At 41.2% G+C, this 22,750-nt stretch overlaps 1 protein-coding gene across 10 annotated transcripts in view; it reads right to left on the bottom strand.

The window, feature by feature from the left end:
• The window catches only part of Disp1 (dispatched RND transporter family member 1), a 160,558-nt gene that overhangs the window by 47,887 nt on the left and 89,921 nt on the right, over nt 1-22,750 (bottom strand). For 8 of the 10 annotated variants that reach the window (XM_042258755.2, XM_042258754.2, XM_076548132.1 and 5 more), the window contains one exon: nt 2,653-3,175. In XM_042258755.2, the coding sequence (XP_042114689.1) occupies nt 2,653-3,158 (506 nt within the window). In that variant the 5' untranslated portion in view covers nt 3,159-3,175. Of the gene's footprint in view, nt 1-2,652; nt 3,176-12,168; nt 12,706-15,938; nt 16,033-22,750 lie in introns of those variants that run through there. The other 2 variants (XM_076548131.1, XM_042258752.2) reach the window with 2 other exon arrangements.

Consider the following 22,750-nt stretch of genomic DNA (forward strand, 5'->3'; position numbering starts at 1 on the left):
TGTCCCTATGTCCATAACAGATGAACATATAAACAAAATGCAGTACTCACATACTGCCACATGCTTTGACTCTGTTGAGTCTTGGCAACATACTAAGTGAAAACAGTCACAAATGGACAAACACTGTGATTTTACATATATGAGGTACCCACAATACTCGAGTTTGTAGAAGGAAGGTAGAGTGGTTATTGTCAAGGGCTGGAGGGGAGGAAAAGGGATGCTAGTATTTAATAGGCACAGTTTCCAATTGGGAAGATGTATCTTTTGGTTTGGGTGGCCATGATGCTTGTTTAGTAACATGAATGTGTTTAATGTCACATAACTGAACATTTACTCAAAAATGGCTAAAATGATATTTTATGCAATTCATAACTTACACACACACACACACACACACACACACACACACACACACACAGAGGCAGAGACAGACAGACAGACAGACAGAGAGACAGACAGAGAAGCCACACACAGAGCATCAACAACAGTTCCTGAGAACAGAGCCTAGAAAGCCTTGGTTTGCCATCATCTCCTCCAGGACTGGCCCCGGTCACCTCCCCCTTACTGCTCCTCTCTCTTCCACGGGAGTCAATGATGCCCAGTGATGCTGCCCAGTGATGCTGGAGCGGGGCTCACACTGCCTTGCAGCTCTTTGCACAAACACTGTCTGCAGGACAGCCAAGACAATGGCCTCTGTTCTCTCTCCATTGGTGCGATACATCTTTAGCCCTGTGTGCACCTTCTTGGCAGGATTTATCACAGTACTGTAGCAGTCTATTTGATTTACCTTTCTAGTAGACTAAAGACTTGATGAAGGCAAAAAGGATATTTTAATCTACTTAGAATGATACTTTTGGTGTGGCCCATTTGAGTATCCACTACAAAGTGTTGATTATATATGTAAATAAATGCAAGAACTGTGGGATCATTCTTGAAGCAAAATAAGGTAGGCAATATGTACACCTTCTGCCCAGGAAAGCGGCTAGCTTTGCATCACTGTCTAGTTAAGATCTAAAGGAGAATTCACAGGGACAAGTCTAGGAGCCCAGTGTTCTACACCATCTACAGTAAGTTCACCAGGGTTGTAGGATCCCCAGTGCCAACCATAGGCAGTGGCAAGCCCAGCCATTTGCCATCAGCCTGAGTTTTAATGTTGTTCCACTTAACATACGCACAGGACTCTCATTCCTTTCGAATCAGGTCATGAACAAATGCTAAGTAAAATCCAGAAAATCTTGGCACAGTCTGGCATATTGAAAGCCCTGGTTATTTGCCCAGAGTTGCTGTAAGACTCACAAAGTGGAGTTCAGCTTCAGCAGCTTCAGCAGCTTCAGCATGTGTAACTAGCTGTTCCACCTCACATGCTACAACCATATATAATTAATGACCTAATCACAGAAATACTTATGAGTATGTAATTTTAGAATCCACTAGTTACAGAGTTTAATTCAACATGGGAAGAGTCCAAACCTGATCATGGAGCCCAGAGCTGTCAGGACAAATCATCTAAGGCTAGCTCTGGGAATTCCGTACACTTCTAGAACATAGAGGCTCTCAAATCTAAAATGGAAATGTACTCAGAGCCCAAAGAAACATACTTCAGAGACTGCTCCCCTCCCTCCCCATGTTCTTTGCTCTTTTCTTACATCTCCTTCCTAAAAGACGAAGAGCAGCCAATCTTGACAATCTGGAAAACCTGACAAAGGTGAAGACTCTCCCCATACTGGACTTGGCTCCTCACTGGCAGGAGAGCCTGCAGCATGTGCACAATGGATTACTGGTCTGCAGTACAAACACAACAGTAAACAATTACACACATCTTTACGATGTTAGGCCAGGCACAAAAGAATAAATTTGCAGTATGACTGTGTGTCCAGGGGCAGGTCAACAGAATGACCACGGTGTGAACTGCAGCGAGAGGCAAGGACAGACAGAGCACGAGGGAGCTGTCTGGAGTGACAGAAATGTTGCATATCATACTGAGATGTGGACGAACTGATCGAAGTGCACCTTAAGCGCTCTCTCTCTCTCTCTCTCTCTCTCTCTCTCTCTCTCTCTCTCTCTCTCTCTCTCTCTCTCGTGTGTGTGTGTGTATGTGTGTGTGTGTAGTACACCTAGATTGTAAAGGGAATGTTGTTCTCTTTCTCAAAGTCACATGCTAGGGAAGGGTGTTACTTCTCTCCGACATCAATGTACTACAGAATCACTCAAACCCTAGGAATAGAAACTGTGAGCACAGATGCACAGAATCATAAGGAAGCAAGCAGTTTTAACTTCTTTTTCATACATTACTAATAACCATTACTAATAACACAACAAGGAGGCCCCTGTTTGGGTAACCTTACCACAAATATATCTCTTATGCATAGTAAGAAAAAAAAAAACACCCTGGGCTGCACACAAGCCCCTGTCACATCCACATATACACACCACACACATATACATGCACACCAAGTCAATGGATATCACAAATACACTATTTCAATTATATTTTAGTGGGCTTCATACAATCCACAAAATGGGTGTCTATTTCCTGACCATTTTTCTTTTCCCTCCGTCTTTTGGAGAAATAAATAGAAGCTGTCACGTTCAACACTCATGTGGGATTGATTAGTTTACTGCTGAAAGCCGACAAGACATCAGCACACTCACCTGATGACGGCCAGGTGCTGCTGTACAGGCTGATGTTGGAAATGGTCAGGCCACGGGTGATGAAGGCAGAAGGATGGTGAGGGCTGGAGGCAGTGTGCGGCCTGATACACAGGTGAATGGTTTGGACACCGGGATGCAGAGTATTCGGAATGTGGCTGCATGCAACAGGAGGCCAAAGCGGAGGATGCTGTGGGGCCAGCCTCGGGATGGCACTCTTGGTGATGGTTATGGCTGGTCACAGGGTGATGGTATGGACAAGGGTGGCAGCACTGAGCTGACATCTGAGGTGTTCTTTGGTTGTCTAAAGGCAGAAAGGATGACTTAACTGTGCCATTAAGTTGCAGGCATCCATTTGGACTGGCTTTTGTTCTCGGGGCTTCTCTGGGTGTGAGCTGCTGGGCCGTGAGGTCTCCATCACTGGGGATGAGGGAGCAGGGATTGGTAGTGCTGGTTGAGATGCTGCCGTTGCTCAGAAGCACAGAATCACTTCCACTGATCACAGCCATGCTCCAATTTCTTGGCCCTAGAAATGACAAAGATATAAAGCCATCCAGTTCTAAACAAGCAGGAAAATATATAAATAAGGGAGAGACTTAAACCATCTAAATGCAGCTCTTGGGAAATGAGGGCTCCTGCCAGAGTCTCGAGCCGGTGTCTGTGAAGGGCCAGTCCCCAGGGGCCCTCCTCTACTGTGTCTTCTCTGCCCTCACTGGATGTTCTCTCTACCCCACCCTTCCTCTCAGGAAAGGAGAGAGGATACCAACGACAAAAACACCCTTCGACTCCTAATTCAGGAGCCGTGGGCAGAACGAGGGCAGCATTGAAGGTGACCGAGTGCCCAGTCAGGAGTGCACACCACCTTAAGGCTGGTTTACGGCTTCAAATCTCAACAATTTAAGATTTCTTTTTCTCTAAGTCACTCAAATCCCAGAGTAAGAACAAGCCTACTGAAATAAAGATTAGTTAGCTAAAAATTCTTACAACACAAAGTGTCAGGAATACAAGGGTTTTTCCTTTAGGCACACCATAAAAGTTGCTCACGAATTTACTTCCCGTGTTGTATACAGCAGGTAACATTTGCACAAGGAAAAAGATACTGTAGGAAAGATTTGTTTCACATTAAATTAGGTTTGCCCCCGCTTCTACCAAAGGGCCTGGGCCTTCATATACAGGAAATCCCTCACATGCTCTCAGTACCAGGAACACTTCTGTCCAGTAAACATGCAACGGCAAAACTAGACAACCCTGATATCTCCCCACCCCAGCAATCTGAGCCACCCAGCTCATTCTGAGGAACATACACAGGAACAAAGTATGGGGATTTACAGTAAGAATAGTCATAAAATACCACCCATCTATTCACCATACACATGGACTCCTTTAGATCCCTAACCTTTTGATGTGGCTTCTAGAGCAATCTCTCTCCAGTCCCTGCCCACCTCGGACATATATAAGTGTCAAGAGAAGTGACCTCTTTTCTGTCTGCATGTACGCTCCTGTAACCTGGGTCACGCAGGTCCAAGAGTCCTGTCCTGCTCTCACCCACTCCATCAACTCTGCAGGGGCCATTCTGAGCAGAACCTGCCGGTGGAATGCACAAAGTCCTCATCTGAATAATATGCATATGACCAGGGTAGGGGCTACAGCAGTTTAATGGTGAAAAAGGCAAACCACTCAAATTACAGTCAACAGAGAACTTAAATTCTGCCATATCTTGTTAGGTGTTACATATAACGGAAAAGAATGAGTCAGCTTGGCATGATGGTAACATGTCTAGAATTCCAGAACGTGGGGGCTGGGGCAAGAGAATGGTGAGTTTGATTCAACCCAAGCTACATAACCAGATCCTATCTCAAACAAACAAACAAGTGAATGAATGAATGAATGAATGAATGAATGAATGAAAAAATAAATAAGAGAAGAAAAAGAAAAACCACATAAAACACAAAATAAAACTAAAAAAAAATAGTGATTTAGATCTAGATATAATGAATGGGAAGAAGTCAGTGGACACCATTATATACAAACAAAGCTATCTGAGAAAACTCTACTGCGAAGAATCAATGTGGTTAAGGTCAGCAACTGTAGCTCAGTGGTAGAGAGCTTGCATGTGTGAAACTCCAGAACTGCCAGGAAACCGTCTATATGGTTAAAATAAAGACTGTGTGTGTGTGTGTGTGTGTGTGTGTGTGTGTGTGTGTGTGTGCAGGGTCACCAGTTTGTGTGCTTAGAATTAGATCCTATGAAATAAAAAAATTCACACTTCAAATAAAAAGAGCACATAATTGAAAATCTTATATAATCATGATACAATCTGTCTGAATTATGAAAATTTATCACTAATACAATATGCACCAAACTATATCAATAACACAACTCACTTAAAGGATGCCATGGAACTACGCAATGGCTTCAGGAGCACAAAGGCAGCAGCTAAAGTACATGAAGCACCATACAGGCCCTGCTTAGAACTGGAAGTCACAATTCTAACAAGTCCAGAAAACTGCCAAGTAAAAATCTGAGTGTGCTGTTGAAGAGGATACACAGATGTGATCCAATTACCACAGTAAGCACTTAGTGAAGCCATCACTACCCTTAACAAACACAGGACTCATAGCCTGAAGGAACACTGTCTTCCTTGCCATCAACAGCACAATAGTGCACCTCTTTGGTATTTCAAAAGCACTTTCACATGCATCATCTCACTCCAGTTGATCCCACTAAGAGCCTTCAGGAAAACAGATGTGGAAGGCATTACCTAGTCCATTCTGCAAAATAAAACTTGCTGTAGAGACTAAGTAAGGTGCCAGAGTCACACACCAATGATAAGGGGTGAAACTAGGGTGACGGATGCCAAGGTTAAGAGCGCTCTACCTTCTAAAACCTCAGATGACACATGTGGAATAACACTGCCTCCCCAGACTCACAGCATTAAGTTAATGGTTAAGACTGCATTCCAGTTCATAGCCAAGCATGCTTTCAAGAGAGTGAGGCTCCCTAGAGCACATCCGCTAGACTAAAACATTGAAAGCTAGCCCCATGCCTCCAAACTTAGGGGTCTGCTGGGGATGTGCTTAAAAGACAGGTTCTGGGGCTAGAGAGATGGCTCAGAGGTTAAGAGCACTGACTGCTCTTCCAGAGGTCCTGAGTTCAATTCCCAGCAACCACATGGTGGCTCACAACCATCTGCAATGATATCTGGTGCCCTCTTCTGGCCTGCAGTCATACATGCTGTATACATAATAAATAAGTAAATCTTTAAATAAATAAATAAATAAATAAATAAATAAATAAATAAATAAATAAATAAAAGCGTACACCGCCAGGTGGTGGTGGCAAAGCCTTTAATGAATGAATGAATGAATGAATGAATGAATAAATAAATAAACAAACAAACAAACAAATAAATAAATAAAGACAGGTTCTGAACCAGGTGCCTAGAGGCGGCAACCAGCCTCCAGCAACATGTCTGTGCTGCTAGTCCTTGGTACACATTCTCCAGGAAGAGGAAAACCTCAAACAAGGCTTCAAGGCAGCAAGGGCACTAGGCCTATGCAATGGCAAGAGGATACACAATGCAAGGTTGGACAAGAGGGCTGAAGAAGAAAAAAATTTGTTCTAATAAGGTAGGGAAAGTAATACATTTTAACTTAAGTTCTAAATAATTTTTGAGTTTAACTATAGCTTGTATCAATTCTCCCAAACTGTGTTGTGCCTAATTTTGATAACATCTGACAGGATTTGAATCTCTTTGGTAAAGCGTATATGTAAAGAATGAATTACCTTGCCTCTTTTTTCTACAAACAGAAGATGGGTACACAAAAAGACTTTAAGTTTTTCTTTTCACAAAGGACTAAAGGAGATTTTGGAAGGATTTGTATCTATCATTTATCGACCTTGTTTTGGTAGGAAATCATTCCTCTGACACTGAGTGATCTTACCCTAAAATGATGGCCTTGGTTCTGATCACCAGCGGCACGCTGGCTTCTCAGTATTTAGTACTGTGGCAGGAGAGCACAGCTTCTCTAGAGGTTGTGAGAAACAATGTCTGTGTGCCGGGCATCCTCTGCATGGTGCTCTTCAACTAGGGGAGGGTTTAGAAGGATATCAGCCAGGCTTTGTCTCTACTAGCTGTTTTCCTCAGAAAGCATTAGTAGAATTTTTTTACATTACTTTGCTGTGTGAATCACTTTCTCAAAATACCTCTATGAAGATAGTTTAACCCATTTAAGAGAAAACTAAGTGTCAACAATATGAAAGTCTCTTCCAAATCACATGACTGGGATTCAATTCCACCCCAAGACTCTAAGGGCAAGGCTTTCCAATACGTAAAGATGACTCCAGGGAAATGCCAAGGTCAACAGTATTTATAGGTTCACCAGAGATTACTGACATAAGACTCTGTCTGAAGACCCACATGAAAAAGCCTCTAAATTCAGTATTTCCCAAAACAGTTTAAAAGGTTATAATTCAACTTTCAAGAGTACCAGAGACATCTTAATAAATTAGAGGTGCTATCCAGCCATTGCTACATCACTAACTAGAAACAAACAAAAACAAGCCAATAGATCGTCCTTACTCTCAGCTACTATTCAGATAATTTCAAAATAATGTAACAGTAACCTGAGCAAAGCCCATATGTTTAGAGACTTAAGGAGAAGGTCTTACAAAGAAGTGTCTTCTTACCTTCTGAGACAAAGTAACTTTTTTTTCTAGTTCATAAACTTTCTGCCATTAAACTCTCTTCCAATAAGAATATTTATAAATATTTCCACCTAAGCACTTAAAAACATTTTACAGGTTGCAAGAACCATACAAAAGTATTGTTGCTATTATTCTCCATAAGCATAAGATGCAGCAAATCCGAAGCCATGCTTTTGATCTAATCCCACAACTATCTACCTATTCCATAGACATCCCATCAGAGCCTCTTTGGCAGCAGGGTGCTTTCCCACACTATTGAACAGGCAAACTGACTTAGGTATGAGAGGAGCTCTGGAAGGATTATAACTCTTTTTCATGAGAACTTGCTGTTTGACTACTAAATTAATATTATCAATTAGGTAGTGTCAACTTACACAATAACAACTACCACTTTTGAAAGTAAAATGTACAAAGCATTTTACTGTTATATAACCTCTCTGAATCTATATATATATATATAATATATAGATAAAGACATCAAAGATGATAAACCATAAGTGCTACATATCTTTCTACAAAACTATCAATAGTATTTATAAAAACTTAATGATATAGCAGAAAAATGGAGAGACTTTGCCCACTTTACACTAGAACATGATAAAAGTAAAAACAAAACCTTAGGAAGATAGTAAACGCTCCAGAGCAAATCAGAAAAACCACTGAATTTAGCTAGCTAGAGATGTATCAGTTGCCAAGGCATGAATTTATACATGCAGGGATAAGTTAAAAGGGGAATTTAGGCTTACAGAAACACGACTCCTATTTTTTCATTTGTTTTATGGCCATGTTCCTTTGGCATTGGGTCTATGCAGGAAAAGATAGGGGTGTAAAAATGAGATTTCTTGCTTACCATCTGGGACAAAGGCTGCTACCATTTTCATTTAGCATGAACACCTACCTCCCTAACTACATATACTACAAGAGCCCTATCACATACTGCAATTAAGAAAGCATTTCTTAAAGAGCCAAGAAATGATCACACCACACAGTACCATGTCTCAAACTCACATTGTAAGTGAGCATCATGAGAGATGAGACTCACTATCTTTGAGTCTGTAGTTCAGAGGTTAAGTTCCATTAAATTGAATTATTTTTTTAACTCTAAATCTGGAGTACTGTGCTAATCCATATAACAAAAATTACATAAACTAAAGCCAAAGAATCTTTCTAACTCAGGAATGTCAAATAATGGTTATGAAAAAAAAAAACAGGCAAAGTCCTTCTAAAGGTGGTTTCCTAATTCCCATCCCAACCAAGGCACACATCTGGATCACAAGTCTGAAGGGAAATGCAATGGATACAACAGACATTTGCAAAACCATAGGCCTGTTACAATAGTCTCCACCTCAGCTACACATCAGAATCATTTCAGTAATGTATATTTTTTAAATTACAGAAAGAGACTGCTAGCCAGCAATTCTAATTTCATTCATACTGCAATGGTATGACCATTAGTGATTTTTTTAAAGCTCCCAAGTAATTCTAATATGCAGCCAAGGCAGCAATTATAGTTTACATAATTAATATTCATCAGTTTTTAAGAGAATCCAACTGTCACTCAACACATCTCCACTTGTTCCTTGGTGGCAGTCCTTGCACTGGACAGGCAGAGGCAAGGACAAAGTGCAGAAGCCTTTCTAAGACATCAGCATTTAAGGAGAGACAACTGCAGAATTCCTGTGCACATGTACAGAAACCTGAAACAAACCCGGTGACTTGTGCGTCTGCTGAAGGCAGTTTAGGAAATAGCTAATTTGACGAATGAGTTTATTTAACCTTCAAGAAAAGTATATCCATAAGCACTGGTCAGTTTCTAAAGTGAACTCTCCAGCTCCACCAACAGAAGAGCATGTTCCCCGAAGTTCACTCCAAGAAAAGGGGAAACAATTCTGGTTGCACTTTGAGCATCTTAAATTTCTAATGCTACAGTCACACAACCTACAGATGACAAGGCTGCTTCCCAGCTTCATATCCCCACCAAATAAGAATTACAAAGTGTTCTGGAAATAAAGCCCTTGGGATGTAAGTCTTTGTCTTGAGGTCATCTGAACACACTCTTTTCTCAAGAAAATTCAACTTGCAACAAGTCTTCTTGACTCCAGCTCTTCTTGGTCATGCCAGATAATATCACTGAGCCAGCTAATGGAGAGTAAGCCACAGGCTCATCTGGAGACATGACAGCCACGATACTTAACATTCCACCCAAACTTCAGAATTTATCATCTCAGAGTAAACACCCATCACTGAGGTAAGTCAAGAAGAAAATCTTCCTTTCATTTATTAACACACTAAAGGATGTGAAGATTTTTTTAAAAAATGCTCTCCTTTTGTCAAAAACTGGGACTGATTTAAATGGTAATGTGTTTACTGAGAATTAAAGTTCCCCCACAAATGTTGTGTTTGTCCCAAGCCCCCTTGCTGATCTTTGACCTTTGAGCAGTAGCAAATCAAGTTTCTAGGGCAGCTTCCCAAATGGGTCCTTCCCTGCAGAGTCTGGCCCAGATGTCTCAAGGGGATCTTTTAGTTTATTGAGCAACTTGGGAAACATCACTCAAATATTTGTATGAAACACTGATAAGGGCATCCTCTTATGAAAGGACTCTGAAACTGTTTTAAGCTTAGAAAACACTGAATTTGTAAAGGCTTTTTCTTATTTCAATCTGATTTTGCCAGGGTATAATTTTCATAACTATTTTTCTATTCCTTACTTAAATTATCACTACAAATGCTCCTGAATTCTGATATATGCTTTTTAATATGTATCAGATGAACAGTGCAGCATTTACTATTGACCTGGGATTTTTGTTTGCTTGCAAAAGTAATTAACCCATATTTTTTAGTTAAATAGGTAAATGTCCCTATTTAGCAATCCATATGAGAAACATCTACTATGCTCCTTGTGAGTTTTCTTATAAATTAAATATGAAGGCTGGCATTAAATGATCCTACTTAACAGTAACTAAAATGAGAAAATAAAAAGTAAGTAAAGAGAACAGCCCAATCTGTTTCTCAAAGCCAGCATATATATCTCTATGTGCTATACAATAGATTGGTACATCAACCAACTAAAAAGTATATACTCGTTCCATACCATAAGCCATTCACTGTCTTGATATTATCTCAATTTTATCTCCTGTGTTGGGGGGTATGATCACTGATTGCAATGTTTTAAAAATAGGAAATGTTCAGTGTATGTCAATGTATGTCCAGGTTATCCAACATACACATTAGTGTTTTAAGAGTCATACTGTGAGAATGCTCACATTCGATCCCGGGATTCACAGCAGTAAGGACGGAAATAGAAGAATTGAGAAAAACAACCATAGAAAAGGAGATTTCTCAAGGGTGACCAAAAAAGGTAATTGGTTCAATATAAGCTAGGAAGATAAGAGTTTACAGCTGAAAGTCAGAGGAATCAGTAATATACAGATCATTTTACAAGCTGAGACAAGGTTAACATGTGTTTCTTAAACTGCACTGTAGAGCAATCATTTCAGACACTGCATATTCTTTATCATCACTACAAGTAATTGATGGTCACAATTCTTAATTTCAGGTGTATAATGTAAACTACATGAAGTACGAGACATTCCAAACGAAGTGTAATTCTTTACGTATTCTACTGTTCAGTATTGACAGTAAAAACATCCCAGCGTTACCAATTAGAGAGGCAAAACTAACGAGTAAATAAACAAGGTAACTATTTCAGCACACTACAAAGCAGAACACGCCATCAGGAATTAAAGCCAGGGAAGCAGAGAGCCCCGCCCCCAAGTCCAGGCTTACTTCTGGGTCTAGTGCTGGCCCAGCCGTCAGAGCGACCTGGAGCTCCTGTCTGCAAATGTTAGGGTCTAGAATCATCCTCTACAGGGAAAGGAGTGAATTTCATTCTTACGTCCACATGGATACTTCTCCAGTAAGGACAATTCTTAGTAAATCACAAACATGCTCTGAAAGCCTTGCACTGTCCCTGCTGAAGGGCATTTTTGCTAACCAGAGACCAGAATGAGTGATGTTAGCTTTCATTACCACACAGAAACATTTTTTACAAAGTAAGACCAGTGTGAACTTTTTTTTCTTTCTCTCTCTCTCTCTTTTTTTTTTTTTTTTTTTGCCAGTTGCATATAAATTACCCATTCTCACTTGAAAGAAAAGTCAATCTAGAAAAACCTATTTTGTTGCTAACAGGACGTTAAGCAGTGACTCCAATCCCACTGCAGCCATCACTGGTACAATTAAAGAACATACAAGGCACAGCGTTTAATTAGCTCAGGAGCAGCTCGGAGGGGCACACTGGGCTGAACATCTGAAATGACCGGGGGAAAACTGAACCTGCTGCTGGGCTTAGCTCCCGAGGGGCTCCCTTCATAGGCTGGAAGAATAATCCACTGCTCTTTAAAAATACTTCATTGGCAGAAGCGAGTAAAGGGATTCGTTACTTATCTTCTTATCAACTGGTGATGGTAGGGGCACATTTTCAACCCCCCAACCCGATTCAGGCAGAGATTAAACAAAACTCGAAAGGTAGGAAACAATATACTGCACTTTAAATCTTAGGTTTCCTTCCAACTCCACAAAGAAAGCACATTTTAATAAACTTTGGAATAGCAGACCCTCTTCCACTGTACCAAACTACACACTCAAATGAACGCTGCACGATTTTTGAAGCAGTAAAACACTATTCAGAATTTATACTGGAAAAAAAAAGTAAGCTGGATTTTAAAATACAGCCTTTAAAAAGAGGTTCAGTTTAAAAAGAAATTCCTTTAAAACAACAAACACCCACCTAGGAAGCAGAAATAAAGACATTACCTCCTGTTGAAAGAAGAAACTCCTGGCTCAGTTTGATCTGCAAAGGCTGGCAGGCAGGCGGCAGGACTGGCCAGGCAGCAGAGCTCAGCCCAAGAGAAAGCAGGAGCTCGCAGGAGCAGAGCTGGAGGGGGAGTGAGTGGCAGGCAGAGTGCTTTGAATCGGCATGTGAGGGGCTGGGACTTCTGTGTTTGCTCTGGGATAGGACACGGGAGTTTTTCTCCCATTTAACCCCTCGGGGCAAAGTCTTAATAATGGTAACAGCTGGCATACAGAGGGGCTTGATCTGAGCACCGAGGTCAGCCAGCCAGGATATGAAGGTGACATGTAATTTCTAGCCTTTTCCTGCTTCTACAGGGAAATTGCAACAAGGGCTGTTTTTGGTTATAACGTCCTTTGATCTTCAGGATTTAGAGTTACTTAGAGTAAAGCCACGCTGGCTGATACTCTTTGCTTGCTCAGCCTAGTATAAGTACTACAGACTCAGTTTTCCGACATGTTGGCTACTACCTCTAAACTAACACAAATAAACACCAATACCTGTTTATTTCCACCTTCGGGAGCTTGTGTTCTTTCACAAATGGCTTTTAAGATCTTGCTTTCAAAGCAGAAAATTCACAGTTTTAAAAGAGGCAGAGTCTTTAAAAAAAGGAGGAGGAGGAGGAGGAGGAGGAGGAGGAGGAGGAGAAGGAGGAGGACTAGCCAAAGCAGTGATAAGTGGTTTTTTGTTGTGTTTTGTTTTGTTTTTGCTTCAATTTTCCCAAACAAAAATAGTCATTGGCTAAATGGCTTTAACACTGCTTTTTATAAACAGATGGTTCTAAGGATGCCAGTGTAAACTTCTATATAAATCTTTGTAAATCCCTGCAAACAAATACCATATATTTATAAATGATAGCCTTTTAAAAAGCAAGTGAGAATCTATTGAAAACATAAACTCCACTCTTCATGTCTTTAATAATAAAAATGTGTGAACAGTTTTCTGCCAAGACACGCTGATTAGTTAATTACATGAAGAGTGGAAAGTCAAGTTTCCAAAGCACAGGCAAAGGAGAAATTGGTGAACCTGGGCCTCATCAAAACAATGTCTCATACATCAAAGGACAGTCTCAAGAAAGTGAGTACACACACACACACACACACACACACACACACACACTCACAGAATAGGGATATATTCTCAAATTATATACTTAAGTGCCTACCATCCAAATACATGTTTAAAAACAAAAACCAGAAGTCATCCATAAAAGGATAATCCACTTTAAAAGAGGCCAAGGTTTTGAAAAGGTGTCTCTCAAAACACTCAAGTAACGAATATACATTAGTGATTTCAGGAAAAAAAAACCCACAAAGAAATGGATATTATTTCATATCCTCAAAGATGGTTATAATAAAGAAAGAAGAACTCAAAACATCATCAAGAGCAGAGAAGCCAGAACGCTTCGCTTCCATGGTGCTGGTGGCACTCTAACAGACTAACACCCTCAGTGAACCACTAAAATCAGAGCCATCACATGATCCTGAAAGTCCACTGCCAGGTACAGATGGTGCCTAGCATCAAATACATTATTTCTGGGATCATACTCTGTGAATTTGCCTGTTAGATATAACTTACTTGTAACCCTCTACATAATTCTTGTGGTATTTTCACAACTACTGCAAGAGGGGAAAATTTGACCTGCTGGTACACAACGTCCCAGGGGAAACCAATAGGTCTCTCTCTGGCAGCTCACCGAATGCCACATTTTTCACAGTGTTTGTGCTTTCTGTTTGTAAACTCACTGTTTTAAGGGTACTGCTGAAGAGTTGCCTGGGACGCACAAATCAGAGAAAAACGTATGTGTGAAATAAACCCTTTCAGGCATGAGTTACATTGCTCTCAGACATGAGTGTTACTATTAAGGAACCAGCAATATCCATCAAGGGAGCTATCGCAAAGCAGAAACACACAAATCCAGGTTGGTACTGACTATCTGATGGGAATGTTGTGAACATGGGCTCACAGGAACACAATCCTGTATCTGCATGATTCACTGCTCACTTGCTTCCAGTGACTTTCTGGACTTATCATTGACAAGTGATAACTGACTCTATGTACCTAAGAGAACTGAAAACAAGTTCTTGCAAAATGTAGACATAAATACTCAGAGCACGAAAAAAGCAGAAACAACCTGCATGTCCGTCAAATGAGTAATGGATAAACATGTTACCAATGTGTCTTTCCAACACAATAAAATTCAACCATGAAAACAGAGAAGTGCATTCAAAGCATGAATCAACCTTGAAAACCTTGTCAAGTGAATGGCAGAAACAAAAGGCCACATATTCCATGACTTTATTTATATAAAACATCCATAATAGGTAAACCATGAAGACAAGAAAACAAACTAGTGGTCACCCTGAGCTGGGGGTTGGAGCTGGCAGTGGGAACTGGCTGCTTATAGGTGTGGAGTTTCCTTTTGAGTGATGAATGTTTCAGAATTAAACAGTTGCACAATGTGGTGAAAATCCACTTAACCAGACACTGAAACAGTGAAATCCTTGATATGTTAATTATGTCTCAATAAAAAAATAAGAAAGGTGCTGTGGAATAACCCTCTTGTACACTGTAAAGATTTGTCACTTGAATTGGTTTAATAAAACACTGGCTGGCCAGTAGCCAGGCAGGCATTACAGGCAGGGCAACCAAACTGAGAATGCTGGGAAGAGGAAGGGCGGAGTCAGGAGTCACCAGCCAGAAGCAGAGGAAGCAAGATGAGAATGCCATACTGAGAAAAGGTACCAAGCCATGTGGCTGTGGGGGAGCAGCCCTCACCTTTTACAGAGTTCCTATGAGGATAAGAGAGGAATAAGGAACTTGCAGATAGAATGATAGGCCTAGCCAAGAAGAATAAAAAAAGACAGAAACACAGGATAGCTTTGAGAGGACCTGGATTAACACCCAGTGGCCCAGAACTTTATTCAAAAGGGCTTTTTATAACAATGCCAAGGGGATGGGCAAAAGACCTCCCCCTTGCTAGATACAACCAAGTATAGACCCTTTCAAACACCTGGTACCCAGGCCCATGGTCCAATCATTCTTATGCAGTCCTGTTGGGTAAAGCAAGCTCAGATCTCACTAGGAAACCTCTGTGGGCACCCACATGTGACTAAACATAGATAAGAATTATGGGTTAATTTAAGTGTAAGAGCTAGTCAGTAATAAGCCTGAGCTACTGACTGAGCATTTATAAGTAATATTAAGCCTCCAAGTCAATTATTTGGGAAGGGCTGCTGGGTATTTGGGAGTTGCTGGAGGGACATAAACTTCTACCTACAGAAAGGTATAAAATTATAGCCATAAAGCCTGTGGCTCTCAACTTGAGTGTGCATCAGAATTCCCTAGAGGGCTGTGGATACACAGGTTACTGGGTCATGTCACAGAGATTCTGATGCTTAAGGTCTTGGGCAGAGATCAGGGTTGGAGGTAGGCTGGAAAATTTGATTTTCTAGGAAGTCTGAGCTGGTGAGAAAAATCTCTATTTTAAGAAGCACTGCATTAAAGACAATGCCTAGGATCCTAAAGGTAATTTTTCACCTCTACATCTTCTACATGTACCTAAAATACAGTTAACCTGGAGGTCGGGGGCAGGAAGTCAGGGAGAGGAAGGAAGGAAGTGTTTAGTTGAGAAAAAATATTAGTCCCCGTCTTAGGGTTTCTATTGCTGTGAAGAGACACCATGACCACAGCCACTCTTACAAAAGAAAACATTTAACTGAGGCTGGCTTACAGTTTCAGTCCTTATCATCATGGCTGGAAGCATGGCGGTTGGTATGTAGGCAGACATGGTACTGGAGAAGGAGCTGAGAGTTCTCCATCTTGATCTGCAGGCAACAGAAGGAGACTGTGTACTGCACTGGGCATAGCTTGAGCATATAAGACCTCAAAGCCTGCCCCCTCGGTGACACACTTCCTCCAAGGCCACACCTACTCCAACAAGGCCACACCTCCTAATGGTGCCACTCGCTATGGGCCAAGCCATCTAACACATGAGTTCATGTGGGCCATACCTATTCAAACCACAACAGTCCCTACCATCAATGTCTGATGATTTGATGTCACACATACTCCAAATACTGTAACATCTAAAAATCCTCAAGAAAAAACTATATTAACTAATTTAAAAAGAGGGTATTTTAACACTCTTTAGACACCTGCACAACACTTTGGTTTAGTTTATTAACATGACTAAGACCATTTCTCTGTGCTTCTCCTTGCAAAAAATGAAAATGCTTTAGAGCTGATCCCATACATGGCTTCAAGAAACTCAGTAAAGCAGTTACAGTGTTACAAAAACCGAAGGCCTAACTCTCCAGTTCCCAAACCTGTACATCGTCATTTGCATTTGTAGCAGCTGCTGCTTTCTCTCTGACCTCTTTTCAAACTCAGGCAAGAGAAAGTACTATTGGTATTATCATATGGTGTGTGTGTGTGTGTGTGTGTGTGTTATAAAAATATAAAGTACTATTTTATAAAACAACAAACAAATAATTTCAACCCTTTCAGTAGGTTTCTTAACATTTTTCAGAACAAAAAGGGAAATGCTTAGCGACCTTGTGAAGTTCTACTACTCTCTGAAAAGTGTTTTACTTTTTATTGTATAATTTGGATTTCTTTCTTCTTTGTGAAGTCCAGAAGAGCACAGGAGAGGGTTTAGGGGCAGGGGGGCAGAAGAGGCACACTTAGCACTTTTTAAAAAGTGAAAGGAAAGAGCTGCTAACGACAAATCCTTCCAGCTGAAGCTAGACTAGAATGCAGGCTTTGTTATAAGATATTTATCAGCACCGACATGCTGCCTGCTTTCCTTACTGGTGAATGTCAGAATGGCAATGTATGAGTAAGCTGGGAAACAACAGAGCAATAGTCCAGCAAGGTGTTTTATCAGTTTGGTCAAGCCAGTAGCTTAGTAATTTGTAAATATAAATTCAGAAAAGCAACCCAGCAAAGCTACAGACAGTAGTCCATGCTGTGTTAGTTTCTGGCACACAGCTCATTAGATACCTAGTCAAGATCTCGTCCAGAAGCCACCATTGCTCAAGTCACACCACAGTTCAGGAGGCGGGCAGGCAGTAAAGACAGAGAAACCCAGGCTCAGCTTTCTGAGCTCACAACCTGTGAGTACTCACTTGATCCAGATGTTACATTCTCCATCTACAAAATTTAAATGTCAGGAAAGATGATCTCACAGGCTCTGAATTCAGTTTTGATAAATTTGGAGGCCATTACAAAAAGATAAAATAAACCTGGTTTGACCATTTAAGATTATATTCCAGGTTGTGTCAGTAGGCTGGGAACAAAGGCAGAGTAAAGGTAAACTAGCAAACCAGTCAGCGGCCCTGTGCACTTGGAAAATGGGCATCAATCTTCCGTGCTCCTCTTATCTGACAACTGTCATCTGTTAATCTCCTTATCCCATTTCCTGCTGGAAATCCTATCTCCAGATCTGTAATTCTCACAAATGAAAACTGCCCTGCTTTCTCTCTCACAGCCTGGCAGCTGAAGAATGTGCTCTTCCCCCACCTCTTCTCAGGGCCTCCAGCTCTAATCCACAATTCCCCTGGCCATCTTCACTTGCTTACCATTAATTTACTCAACCATCACACTGCAAACACATCCCCTAAACCTTCTCTGAGTCCCCTCATGCTCTGTTCTCCCTGATTTGGGGGTGTTAATGAAAACAGCCTAGAAAGGGAAGGGCACCTAAAGAATCAGCCACCTCTAGGAGGCTCTCTGTGTCGCTGTGATTCCCATGTGCCAGCTTCTCGACTGAAATCCACAAGAACACTGAAAGCCCGCCCACCCGCGCTCCCTGCTGGAACCCTTCTGCAAGTGATGCTGTGTATTTCCATGCAAAGGAAACTAGATCCCGAGTTTCTTCAACACTTCCACCTCTTCCTCAAATGTCATCTAGAACTTGTCCATTATCACTTGCAGTGTCTGATCCTTTCCTAACATAACTATTTATGCTATTTTGGGTACCCTTAAAGGTAGCCACATGCCACAGGAACTATTTCATCTTAAATTAATTTAGATGTAAAGAAAGCACATCAGCACCACTCTGGGTGCTCAGCTGCCAAGCGGCAGAGTGCAGACACAGCTCCCTGCAGAGCACACAAGGCTGGGCAGCACAGCTCTGGCTCCAGGACACAGGGCTTTGCCTCATCCGCCCTCTCAAGGGCGCCTCCATTGTTCCTTCATGTCAGCTCTTCCACTCACAAAAACTCTGGAGCTTTCTTCCAACCAAGAACTCCCTTCTTTGGCCTCCTGGTCCTTGGGCTTCTCAGCCGACCTGTTCCTGTCTTTCAACTACCACACCCAACCCAGGCCTCATCCCACCCTCCTCCTCTTCCCACACTGATACAACTGTTGCTTCCAGAATGAGATTCAGGAGTCCTTTTCCAGTATTCAACTTCATCTGCGTCTCTCCACCTGCCCACCCTGCCAGCATTCTCTTTTCTCCTCCTCAGTTCCAGTCATCTCTGCCTTGTTGACCTCCACCGCATGCCCTGGCCTGACCCTCCTGAGTCTCTTCCTCTAAACTTGGAGCACGGCCTGACGCTTTCTTTTGTTATCTCTGCCGATTCCTGCCTATATTTCATTACCCCCAACTTCTGCTGCTTTATTTTGCAGCTTCTGTTGTCCGTTTCATTTACATTTCATTTACATGTCCCACTGGCTGTTTAAAGTCAACAATCTAAAACATAAATGGTCAGCATCAAAGAGCTTCTTGAGTTTTCCTATTCTTTTTATACAAATTTTATTTTAAAAGTATAGGTGTTTGTACCATGTGGTTGCAGTGTCCACAGAGGCCAGAAGAGAGCATCATAGCCCCTGAAACTGGGGTTACAGTTACAAGCCACCACGGAAATGCTGGGATTTGAACCCTAGTCCTCTGGAAAAGCAGCCAGTGCTCTTAACTGCTGAACCATCTCTCCAGCCCAGGGTTTTTGGATCTATTCTCTCAGTTACTTAAACCCACAAATTCCACTTTAATAGTTATTTATGGATCACTAGAGCTATGCTGCATCCTAAGGTATAGTAGGAGTCACCTTTGACCTTTAAGCAACCACAACATTTTTGATTCCCTCCCTAGCCACTGTCACCCATTTCATCATCTCATTCCCTCAGTCACTTAGTTGAATTTTTCCTTGGATAAATTGTGAGCCTAACAGATGTGATTAGTGCATAGTTTATACTTTTTCCAACCTACGCAACATAGAGTTTCTATATTCATCAGCAGAAGAAACAGATCTGATCAAGTTGCCCTCATTCAGAAAATGGTAATGGCTCCCCTGTCCCAGTGCACAGAAGTTCAGTCATTTTAGCTGGAATACAAGATCCATTCTTGAGGTCCCTTTTCTCTCCCAGTCAGATGCCCCCCAAAACATATTTGCTTTCTCCTTGTGCTGAGGGTGTAGCTCGGTGTTAGTGAGTAAGTTTGCCTGGCATGCTGGAGCCCTTGGAGTCAATCCCTAGCATGAGGGATGCTGAGTCGGGTCACAGTGGAACGTGCCTTGCACCGAGCAAGTCTGCACACGCTCTTTCCATATTTACACAATGCCTTCCACCAGCAATGACCACTAATTACATTTCCAACCTCTTCCCACAATCCTTTTCTTGGTAAAACACATGCCTAACCATGTCTTCCATGAAGCCTTCTCTGATTGCCTGAAGCAGAAATCCTGACAGCCTACTCTAAGTCACATGACCCGAAGAGCTCTATTATACCACTTATCATATAGCAATTTTAAATTGTTTTTAATGGGGGCTATTTAGATCTCTCTTCTGCCTTCTTAATCTACATTTAAAGGCAAAGGCTCTATTATGTTTAGGCCTCTGAGGAAGGTATTATAAAGAACAGTATACTATGTGCTAAGTTAAATATTTACACTTCATAAATGTTGACTAAACAAGTCACGTTTCACAATTTGTTACTATTACACATGTTGCATTTTTATTATGCAGAGTGTAGTATTGAAATACAGTCTGTAAAACAAAATTCAGTATACAAAATCCTATTTTCCTGCTGATGTATATAGGCCCTAGGGACCATTCTCACCACAGCTGTGGGAAAGAAACAACAGTCCAGATTGAATTCATGTCAAGTCTGACCGCAGTGTGTTGTACTACTGAGTACTAAAGCGCTACTGAGTACTAAGGAGAGAGAGGAAGTGGCCAGCCACCTTTTCTCTGAGCCAGCAGCAGTCAGTTCAGGAGCTAATATGCAAGTTCATCCTCAGAGAGCTTCTCAACTCTCTTGGTTTTTGTGGAAGGATTTTCCTATGCATTAACAGAAGTATTTTTAAACAACAACAAAAGAATTTTTCCCCTCCACAGTGAACCATTACAGTAATTAATCTCTAGCTTATGTTACTGTAGTAAATCTGATCTTTGTGCAAAGCATCATGGAAATGTACAAGTGTAGAAATCTTGGTTTTTATCTCATATATTCTTTGCTTGATTTGATTAAAATTAGAAAATCATATGCATCTTATCAATAATACAAGAAATATTTTGCTCATCCAGAATGAAATTCACTTAATATTAACTAATAAATTATCAAACATTTTAAAGAGATCAGAAACTGGAACGTGTACTTTAGAAGAGAAGGGATGGGCATTGGTGGGTCTCAGGGAATTTCTCCACAGCAATTCTAGCCTCCTTTAACCTAGCCAAAAGAAATTATTATTAAAAACCCCAAGCACTTGGGAGGAGATGGTAGGAGGATCAGAAATACAGGTCATCTTCCACCATCCATACAGTTCAATGCCAGCTTTTCTCAAAATACCAAAGAAAAAACAAGCCCTGCCTTTTTTAATGTGCAAGTTAATACAAGGCCACTTTATTGCAGGTTCCACATTTGTCTGCAAGGAGAGCTTTCCTGTCATGAAAGATCAGTGTTAGATTTCAGGAGAGGAGCCTCAGACTTGATAGTTTTATATATATTAAAAAAAAAAAAAGCCAAAGCATTTCAGGCATTGCAAAATAACAAGAGTGCAGACAGATGACCCAAGAATATTATCTTGAGATGCACAAGGACTGAAAAACAAAGTATAATATTAATAGCTCTGGGCAGCTTCCAAAATATTTCTGGTTTGCATATAGGATTTTAAAATGTGATACTTTACTTTTCCAATAGAAGCTCTTGGCAGGAAATCTCCTGCCAACACAAAGAACAATGTACTTAACTTGAATCCAATTAGAGCATTCTCTTATGGGTTTCAGTTGTGTTTTGTTACCACACTCTGCCCTGCGTGTAAATGAAAGCAGTATGCAGAGTATGGGATTATACCTAGCAAACTGAAATCTTCCATAAGGCTGACTTGGGGCGTTTATGGGGGAAAGTTACATTTCTTTACAGCATGAGATAAAAAATTCAATTTTCTAAGCATTAGATATTTTAAGGAACTAAGTGTTATCTGAATACAAACATGTATCACCATTGCTAAAGACTAACAGATACATCACGTGGATACATCACATTCTCTGATGTAAAATGAAGTCGTATAGAAGGGTAAATATAACACAAATCCCCTTTAGTTATTTAAACTTTTTATAATGTATAATAATATTGGTTTGGGCAAGGAAAGAACCTGAAACAACCCAATCTCTAAGACTGAAGACACTGGGGTTAGGTATTTCATGAATGCGGAGGAAGCTACTTTAGATGCTGAAAAGACATGCATTAACAATTCAAAAGTTCAAACAGTTCAAAATTGTGAAAGCCATACTCAGTCTTGCTTCAGAAATTTGTTTATATGAGATAAAATTCTGTGAGATGGCTATAAAAAGTTAAGAAATAAGGTAATAATAAATGAGAAATTTTTACTTCCATCAGAATTAAAGACTATAAAAACACACAAAATATCCCAGGAAGGCAGTGTTGTTGGACTCACCGTGGGGGCCTGGCTGCAAGCAACACTTACACAGATGGGGTATAGTAGAGAGTAGGCTCGAGTCCCGGGTGGTGAAAAGGCCGCACTGTCTTTAAGGGCAGCAGCATCGGTCAGCTCAGCAAGGCCGCCTGGAGAACACCGAGATGGAGTTGGGCCTGCTGCCGGCCTAGCCTCCCAGTTACTGGTGAGAATGAGGCAGTGGGAATTGAGTCAAGGAATTTAGAACTAGTTTATAGAAGAAAGTGAGACCCCATCACATTAAAAAAAAAAAAAAAAAAAAAAAAAAAGCCCAGAACAACGCTGAAATAAAACATCTCAATGTCTCTTCCCTTCCTCAGGGAGGCAGTTCCAGTCCCAGTGACCTGGTGCAGTTCCACAGGCCTCGGTGCTGAAGCCTCAGCAGGTCCTGGCTGACTAGTAGTCACCCACAGTGGCAGACTTCTCTGGGGCTGTCAGTCAGAATGTTCCTCCTGAGGACTCAAGTAGAAACTGCTCCACTCCAGTGTTGTGACAGTGACTTGTGGCTGTGACAAGGTGCTGTCCTAATCCCACTGCGGCTTCCCGAAGACTGGGTCCAGGCAGAGCCTGCAGAAGTCATCTTCACCATTTCAGGGGAAAACAGGACTCCTTGTTAACATATTCCAGG

Source organism: Peromyscus maniculatus, chromosome 11, assembly GCF_049852395.1.
Source record: "Peromyscus maniculatus bairdii isolate BWxNUB_F1_BW_parent chromosome 11, HU_Pman_BW_mat_3.1, whole genome shotgun sequence".
Classification (NCBI taxonomy): Eukaryota; Metazoa; Chordata; class Mammalia; order Rodentia; family Cricetidae; genus Peromyscus; species Peromyscus maniculatus.